At 42.4% G+C, this 9,761-nt stretch overlaps 1 protein-coding gene across 2 annotated transcripts in view; it reads right to left on the bottom strand.

Annotated features, from left to right (window-relative positions):
* The window catches only part of LOC109932649 (kelch domain-containing protein 1), a 99,159-nt gene extending 94,827 nt beyond the window's left edge, over nucleotides 1–4,332 (bottom strand). For both annotated transcript variants that reach the window (XM_048600335.1, XM_048600338.1), the window contains exon 1: nucleotides 4,112–4,332. In XM_048600335.1, coding sequence (XP_048456292.1) covers nucleotides 4,112–4,207 — 96 coding nt within the window. In that variant the 5' untranslated portion in view covers nucleotides 4,208–4,332. The remainder of the gene's footprint in view (nucleotides 1–4,111) is intronic.
* Nucleotides 4,333–9,761: the final 5,429 nt, after the last annotated feature.

The raw sequence follows: 9,761 nt of genomic DNA, 5'->3' as shown, positions 1-9,761 counted from the left end.
GGATGAACACAGCAGGACAAGCAGCATCATAGGAGCAGAGATGCTGCTTGTCCTGCTGTGTTCATCCAGCCCTGCACCTTGTTGTCTCGAATTCTCCAGCATCTGCAGTTCCTACTATCTCTGATTCAATTTTAACTCCACAGAAAAACTTTTGAGTTTTGACATTTTAATTGAAGTAATTTCCAAAAATCTGGGATTTAAAAAGGAGAGGATCAACCATTCCACTGTCTCTCAAAACACCTCAGTTAGTAAATTGTGATTATATTAACTAGCAGTAGTCCACAAAATGAGTCATGAAAATATTAACATTTTAAAAACTGAAAGAAGGTTTTAAATTTAATCTTAAATCTAGATACTAAAAATAAGAAATTTACCTAGAAGTTTAAAAACAATAGTTCCCTAAAGTTTGAACATTTAATAAGTATGTAAGTATAACGATCTTTCTAATATTTGTTAGTGTTCACACTTGTTTAACTAAGGGGTCTTATGGCACAGTAGTGTTCCAGTCTCTGGGTCAGAACATCCAGGTTCACCTGGTTCAGAGCTGTATCGTAGCACACCTGAAGGGGTTGATTTTTAAAAACTACATACACTATCGAATAACAGAGGGAAAAGAGAAATCAAAAGTTGCCTCAGCATATCTTATTAAAAGAAGCATCTAGTAAAGAGGAGAGTGGATATAGTGTTTTCTTCCCCAACTTTATACCACGCTTATGCTTGATCATTGAGTAAGAATTATGTATGTGGCAACAGAAGTATCTCAATCCAACAAGAACTATTTTGGCACAGAACACAACCTGGTGCTGCTTTCATCTTCCCTAATTGAGAAGCAAGTCTTGACTCATTCTCCTAGCATAGCTGATCATGGACAATCAGATAGTATTGTGGCCACTTGCCATTCTGCCAGTACCATGCTCAAAGCTCCTTCTGCCACATCTCAAAACCATGGCTCCTGCATCACAAACATTTTACTTTCCAAAAAAGTACTCACAGCTATTCCACATTCAATTTGTCCTGTATTATCCTCCATTCTTAGCAGAGCTAGAGAATCTCCAGCTAAGAATTCTCAGGGCTTTGGGCAACAAAAACATATGGGAGTCCTCTCGTTCCCAGGACAACTACCTCCCCTAAAATATAAACATACTGTAAAGTAAATGAAGACATTCATAGAATACATAGCATCAAAACAAACCAATTCATATCAGAATATATTCAATGAAGCAACTTAATTTTACCAAGAGGCTCCATTTTTGTCAGTGGCTCCTGCAGGTGTGTTACTCCATCCTAGCAGCTCTGGCACACTTGAGCCTATACAAGTGCAAATCTTGAGATCCCTGGATCATACTACTGGCAAATTAGAAAAAAAAAAATTCTAGTTTGTAACTTTCTCTTGGACTGCAAAAACTGCTAAAACCACAAACAAACAACAATTTGTCGAATCAATCTATTCAAACGCATTATGAAACACCTCTGGAGGACGTGGGATTTGAACCTAGACCTTCTGGCTCAGAAGCAGGGACATTACCAATGCATCACAAGAGCTTCCCAGTCTAACTTTTAAACAGCAGTTTTGGTTTACAAAAGGCCACTCCTGCAAAAGAAATTCCAATCCTCATGTTTACTGTGAATGATCATGTTGTCTGCAAAGCTCATTAGAAATGGAATTGCATGTACCTTACAACTGAAATGTAGTAGCATGTGTTGTTGCCACAAGTGTTATGATGTTTGAATTTGAAGGCACAACAACGCCTCAGCTTCCTCAGATGGCTTAGGAAATTTGACGTGTCCATAAGGACCCTCACCAACCTTTACAGATGCACCATAAAAAGCATACTTTCCGGATGCATAACAGCCTGGTATGACAACTGCTCTGCCCAAATGCCTAAGAAACTACAAAAGGCTGCATACACAGCCCAGACCATGACAGGAGCCAACTTTCCATTCATGGATTCCATTTACACTTCTCGTTGCCGCGGTAAGCCTGCCAACATCATCAAAGACTCCTCCCAACCCAGTCATGCTCTCCTACAACCTCTTCTGTCAGGCAGAAGATACAGAAGCTTGAACACATGCACCAAAACGTTCAAGAACAGCTTCTTCTTCCTGCCATTATTAGATTGATGAATGGACTCTCTAACTTCAAATAATGATGATCTTGTTAACTTTGAACTTGCTTCGCACACCTCCTGTGCAGTGTAACCTATATGCCTCACTCTGTCTAACCACTTTATGATCTGTATGTCCTTGCTTAGTATGATCTGCCTGTACTGTTGGCAAACAAAGCTTTTCGCTGTATTTAGGTACATGTTGACTTTTGCGATGGATGGTTGGTATACATGCCAAATTATTAATAATGTTGAAAAATACAATTTAATGAGGTTGTTTTAATTAACCACTGTACAATGAAAACAAGCAAACGTACGTCACCTTTCTATTCATCAAGTGAGCGTGGCATCTGCTCCTTTTATTTTGGCGAGGTTATTACACACCACTGGAGCAGGTGGAACTTGGACCTAGGTTCCTGGCTCAGAGGTAGGGGCAGTATCACCGCCCCACTACAGCCCCTTCTGCTACTTTTTACCTGAACCACAACTCCTTCTGATCCAAGACTGCAGAAGCCAAGAGATTATGCTGTACGCAGCATAAAATTAAGCTGTAGCATGTGAAGAACTTTTAAGTTTGTGTGTGTAAAGCTGGAACCTATCCTTGTACTAATTCAGAAACCCTAAATGTTTAAGAAGTTCCAAACATTAACATAGCATGCAAGTTGTTGACAAGCATAATTCTTGTTACTCCCCAATCTCTCCTTTTTCCTCCCTACTGCTTCACTTAATTTCCCTGTTCATATCCATCTCTCCAAAACTTTTTTCCTGTTACTTGTAGCATAAATACTGTCAACTAGGGCAGCTATGGGGAACACCAAGTAACTAAAGCAGTCCAATGTGTGGGAGCAAACATGCAAGACAAACACCCTGAAAGGAAGGCAACAAGTTTTGTCTCTGTATATCTGATGCAAATTAGTCTGCAAAGCTTACTTAATGGAATATTGTCATTCAGTCAACATTTTAAAATATGCAGACTTCTACACACTCCCAATGCTACAACCGATTCTGCACCACTTCAATCAGTAACAAATAATTTCAAGGGATGGTTGCATGCATTCTCATTGAATAATAATTCTTATAGAGCAGTAAATACATCTTCCTTATTAGCTATTCTTCAAGCTCCTTTACAAATAACAGACTCTACAGGTTGTCCAAGCTCTATTTCAACATTATCCTTGTAATATAGGGTTATCTTTTCAAAGCACGACAACCAGATACAAGTATAGCTGGTATAGTAATCCTCCACTTCATAATCCTGATCTCTTATTTGTAAAAAATTTAGAAGTGATTAACTTTACAATGCTTGTAGCCTTAGAGGAAAGACGTAGTACATTTTACAACTCATCAAGATCAATTATTTCAATAATACGCTATTTTTCCGAGACATAACAAACACGAAATAAAGCTAAAAGAAGCAAAATAAAACTATTAAGGGAAATTCACTGAAAACAAATCACCACTGATACTTTCTTGTTGGCAGATTAACCCACTTGTTTTTATGTTTTGTCGGGACTTGCTATTTTGACCTAGTGATTTCCAGTCCCTCCCCCCATCCAGCAGCTTCAATCACTTTTCTCCCCCCTCTATTCAACACTTTCTCTCCCACTCGGCTCCCTCTTCCATGTCGTTAGATTGCAGCTCAACATAAGACGGAATTGTGATGTGCTGTTCTTCAAATATCTCAAACCTTTCCAAAATTGAAATGACCAAGTGTACAACAACAGAAGCGGTCAAGTTGCAGGCCGATATTTAAACAACGTCTGAACCCAATGGAAGGCGCCAGGCTGTTTCATTTCTCACATTCACACAGTTCAAACCCGCACACCTACCGCACAATCAAAAGCCTGGCATGAGAACAGAGGTTACAGATGATACATCGAATCTCGCCTTGAATTCGAGTCCACAAAGGCCGAACACATGAAAGTGTAAGGGGACAGGGGGGCAGAGGTTCTGGGCAAGGGGTAACATGATCCAAGCTGGACTCTGCCCGCCAACCATAAACTTACCACATAACCACCCCACACATACAGATAGTTGTCAACCAGAACCGCACAGTGACCGCTTCTCTCCTCTGCCACCCAGTTAATATCAGAATCGGCCATGTCTTCTCCTCTAGTCCATCCGGGCAATAAGCAAGGAGGAGGAACGGTCCGGAAAGCCACGCGTTTCAAAATACTGCAGCCGTGGAGCAACAGCTTGTAATTGCAGCAACATGTCTTATGCCTGTTCTTAGCTCGCAGTGAATGCAGGAAAACATTTCCTGTTTTATGTTGTTATGCTCCAAAGCATAGTACTTTGATAACAGATAGTAGGAACTGCCGATGCTGGAATCTGATATAACAAGGTGCAGGGCTGGATGAACACAGCAGGCCAAGCAGCATCAGAGGAACAGGGAGGCTGAAGTTTCGGGTCTGGACTCTTCTTCAGAAATGGGGGAGGGGGAGGGGAAGGGGGGGTTCTGAAATAAATAGAGAGAGGGGTAGGCGATGATAGAAAGTTGATAGTGGAGCAGATAGGTGGAGAGAAGACGGACAGGTCAAGGAGGCGGGGATGAGGCTAGTAAAGGTGAGTGTGGGTGGGGATTTGGGATGGGGGTTGATCAGTGAAGAGAGAGGAGTGGGTAGGTGGGAGGGAAGACGGACAGGTCAAGGAGGTGGGGATGAGACTAATAGTATGAAGTGGGGGTGGGGGTAGGTCAGTGAGGTGGGAGGAGCGGATAGGTGGGAGAAAAGACGGACAGGTCAAGGAGGCAGGGGCAAGATGGGCTGGTCTTGGGATGAGGTCGGGGGAGGGGAGATTTTGAAGCTTGTAAAGTCCACATTGATACCATTGGGTTGCAGGGTTCCCAAGCGGAATATGAGATGTTGTTCCTGTAGCCTTTGGTGGCATTGCTGTGGCACTGCAGGAGGCCCAGGATGGACATGTCATCCAAGGAGTGGGAGGGGGAGTTGAAGTGGTTCGTGACTAGGAAGTGTAGTCACGAAGGTGCTCCACAAAGCTTGGTTTCCCCGATGTAGAGGAGGCCACATCGGGAACAGCGGATACAATAGACCACATTACCAGATGTGCAGGTGAACATCTGTTTAATATGGAACGTTTTCTTGGGGCCTGGGATGGGGGTGAGGAGGAAGGTGTAGGGTCAGGTGTAGCACTTCCTGTGGTTGCAGGGAAAAGTGCCGGGGGTGGTGGGGCTTGTGGGGAGTGTGGAGCTTTGATAATATCTGTTCTTAGGTATGCCCCTCAGGATCAAGAATGACTTGCTTCCATAGGGGTTCTTTCTGAAAGACAGCTAGCTTAGTACACAATCTGCAGATAGCATCATATGTGGGGAAGGTGGTACTTGAAGAGTCAGGGAGCAGAGTTTCTTGGAGGTTTGTGCCCTTCCACCTCTCAAATTTGTCTCCCCGTGTGTTCCCGACAAAATCTTTGGATGCGTTCAATTCTTCTCATTTGAACCCAATTTTAGTCGATCATGGGCCAGGTGCACCCATGAGTTGGCAGGGATATTGACCTTGAGGACATCATTAAAGCATTTGTCCTATTGATATTACCTTGTCTTTTTTCAGGGTTAATGGTGGCTTTATACTTTGTTTATTCATACCTTCACTTCTATGATATTCTCCTGACCTAATGGTTTAACTTGAGGAAGGAAGCTCTGTAACTTCCCACCATGACTTGTTATTTTGAAGCTGATGATTCAATTTAATAAAATCATATCTGTTCTTTATTGTACAATAATTCCTCTTATTCCTTTGTTATTTATTTGCTTCCAATGAAGTAGTTCTGTTATACCTTGCATAAAGTATTTTGCACACCACATCAACTCCACATCAAATGGAAGGCAAAGCAGCAGGTTAGCAGGTGACAAGGAAGCTTCAACTCCATTGAAAATTAGGAAAAAAGTTAAAGGGAAGGAGAACTCAAGAGCTGTGAGTAATGGAGGTGATAAGCCTCAAAAAGAAGGTGCAAAAACTAGCATAAGAGCACTTTATCTGAATGCTCAGAGCATTCGAAACAAGGTGGATGAGTTGACAGCGCAAATCATGGTAAATGAGTATGATTTAGTGGCCATTACAGAGTCATGGTTGCAGGATGGTTATGACTGGGAGTTAAATATCCTGGGGTATGAAACTGTCCGAAGGACAGACAGGAAGGTAAGGGAGGTGGTGTTGCTCTGATTTTTAAGGATGATATCAGGGCAGTAGTGAGAGATGATATAAGTTCTACTGAACAAAAGGTTGAATCCATTTGGGTGGAAATTAGGAATAGCAGGGAGAAGAAGTCACTGATAGGTGTGGTCTATAGGCCACCAAATAATGTCATTGTGGTGGGGTGGGCAATAAACATAGAAATAGCTAATGCATGTAAAAATGGTACAACATTAATTCTTTGAAGAGGTGACCAAACACGTGGATGTAGGTAGAGCAGTGGATGTGGTATACATGGATTTAAGTAAGGCGTTTGATAAGGTTCCCCATGGTAGGCTCATGCAGAAGGTAAGGAGGCATGGTACAGGGGGAAATGTGGCAGATTGGATTCAGAATTGGCTGACCCTTAGAAAACAAATGATGGTAGTGGACGGAAAATATTCAACATCGTGCTCAGTTATGAGTGGTGTACCACAAGGATCTGTCCTGGGTCCTCTTCTATTTGTGATTTTTGTAAATGATTTGGATGAAGGAGTGGAAGGGTGGATTAGCAAGTTCGCGGACGATACGAAGGTGGGTCACGTTGTGAACAGTGCGGAGGGCTGTTCTAGGTTACAAAGGGACATTGATAGGATGCAGAGCTGGGCTGAGAACTGGCAGATGGAGTTTAACCCTGAAAAGTGTGAGGTGATTCATTTTGGAAGGACAAACTTGAAAGCAGAATACAGGGTTAACGAAAGATTCTTGGCAGTGTGGAGGAGCACAAGGATCTTGGGGTTCATGTTCACAGTTCCCTGAAAGCTGCTACCCAGGTGGATAGAGTTATTAAGAAGGCGTATGGTGTGTTAGCTTTCATTAATAGAGGGATTGAGTTCAAGAGGCATGAAGTAATGCTCCAGCTATACAAAAGCCTGGTTCGGCCACATCTGGAGTATTGTGTCCAGTTCTGGTCGCCTCATTACAGGAAAGATGTGGAAGCGTTGGAAAAGGTGTAGAGGAGATTTACCAGGATGTTGCCTGGAATGGAGGGAAGGTCTTACGAGGAAAGGTTGAGAAAGCTAGGGCTTTTCTCTTTAGAACGACAAAGGATGAGAGGTGACTTGACATGTACAAAATGATCAGAGGTGTAGATAGAGTGGACAGCCAGAGACTTTTTCCTACGGTGGACGTAGCTATTATGAGGGGGCATAGTTTTAAAGTGAGTGGAGATAGATACAGGGGAGACGTCAGAGGTAGATTCTTTACTCAGAGAGTGGTAGGGGCGTGGAATGCATTGCCAGAGAGGGTAGTGGAGTCGGCCTCATTGGGGCATTTAAGCGGTTATTGGATAGGCATATGTATGATAGTATAAGGTAGGGGTGGAGGTTAAATAGACCCTAGGATTAGGGTAAAAGTTTGGCACAACATTGTGGGCCGAAGGGCCTGTACTGTGCTGTACTGTTATATGTTCTGACAATTATCATGGGGGATTTTAATCTACATATCGATTGGTCAAACCAGGTCGGTCATGGCAGCCTTGAGGAGGGGTTCATAGAATGCACCCGCGATAATTTCCTTGAACAATATGTAATGGACTACGAGGGAGCAAGCTGTCTAGATCTAGTCCTGTGTGATGGGACAGGAATAATTAATGATCTCACAGTTAGGGATCTTCTCAGAAGGAGCAATCACATTATGGTCGAATTTAAAATACAGATGGAGCATGAGAAGGCTAAATCCAGTACCAATGTCCTGTGCTTAAACAAAGGAGACTATGATGGGATGAGGGAGGAGTTAGCTAGGGTAGAATGGGAGCAAAAACTTTATGGTGGGTCAATTGAGGAACAGTGGAGGACTTTCAAAACGATTTTTCACTGTGCTCAGCAGAAGTATATTCCAGTGATAAGGAAGAAAAGAGAAAGAGGAAAAGAGACAGTCAGCCATGGATGTCTAAGGAAATAAAGGAAAGCATCAGATTGAAAAAAACATACAAAAAAGCAGAGAGTAGTGGGAAACTAGTAGACTGGGAAATCTTTAAAGGCCAACAGAAAGCCACAAAAAAAGTTATAAAGAAAAGTAAGATAGATTATGAGAGTAAACTAGCTCAGAATATAAAAACAGTCACCAAAAGTTTCTATAAATATGTAAATCGTAAAAGAGTGGCAAAGATAAACATTGGTCCTTTAGAGGATGAGAAGGCCAATTTAATAACTGGGAATGAGGAAATAGCCGAGACATTAAACAGTTATTTCGTGTCAGTCTTCACAGTGGAAGACACAAATAACATGCTGAAAACTAATGGCAAGAAGGTTATAGCAGGTGAGGACTTAGAAACTATCATTATCACTAAGGAGGCAGTGCTGGGCAAGATAATGGGGCTAAAGGTAGACAAGTCTCCTGGCCCCGATGAAATGCATCCCAGGGTACTAAAAGAGGTGATGGGGGAAATATAGCAAATGCACGAGTAATTATTTACCAAAATTCACTGGACTCTGGGGTGGTTCTCGCAGATTGGAAAACAGCCAATGTGACACCACTGTTTAAAAAAGGAAGTAGACAAAAAGCAGATAACTATAGGCCAGTTAGCTTAACTTCGGTAGTGAGGAAAATGCTTGAATCTACCATTAGAAATAGCAAGACATCTGGATATAAATTCTCCCATTGGGAACACCCAACATGGGTTCATGAAGGGTAGGTCATGTTTAACTAATTTGGTGGAATTCTTTGAGGACATTACTTGTATGGTGGACAATGGGGAACCTGTGGATGTGGTGTATCTGGATTTCCAGAAGGCATTTGACAAGGTGCCACACCAAAGACTGCTACATAAGATGAAGTTGCATGGTATTACAGGTAATGTATTGGCATGGATAGAGGATTGGTTGACCAGTAGAAAGCAAAGAGCAGGGGTAAAAGGGTGTTTTTCTGGTTGGCGGTCAGTGGCTAGTGGTGTGCCTCAGGGATCAGTGTTGGGATCACAATTTTTTACAATTTACATAGATGATTTGGAGTTGGGGACTAAGTGTGGTGTGTGAGAATTTGCAGATGACACTAAGGTGAGTGGTAGAGCAAAGTGTGCAGAAGACACTGAAAGTCTGCAGAGGCCTATAGATAGTCTAAGTGAGTGGGCAAAGGTCTGGCAGATGGAGTACAATGTTGATAACTGTGAGGTCATCCATTTTGGTAGGAATAACAGCAAAATGGACGATGTTTTAAATGGTAAAAAATTGCAACATGCTGCTGTGCAGTGGGACTTGTGTGTCCTTGTGCATGAATTGCTAAAAGTAGGATTGCAGGTGCAGCAGGTAATTAAAAAAGCAAATGGAATTTTGTCTGCCATTGCTCGAGGGATGGAGTTTAAAAACAGGGAGGCTATGCTGCAGCTGTATAGGGTCCTGGTGAGGCCACTCCTGGAGTACTGTGTCCAGTTTTGGTCTCCTTACTTCAGAAGGGATATACTAGCACTGGAGGGGGTGCAGAGGAGATTCACTTAGTTGATTCCAGAGTTGGCAGGGTTGGATTATGAGGA

Source organism: Rhincodon typus, chromosome 8 (assembly GCF_021869965.1).
Source record: "Rhincodon typus isolate 14 chromosome 8, sRhiTyp1.1, whole genome shotgun sequence".
Classification (NCBI taxonomy): domain Eukaryota; kingdom Metazoa; phylum Chordata; class Chondrichthyes; order Orectolobiformes; family Rhincodontidae; genus Rhincodon; species Rhincodon typus.
This window is presented reverse-complemented; position numbering and strand designations above follow the sequence as displayed.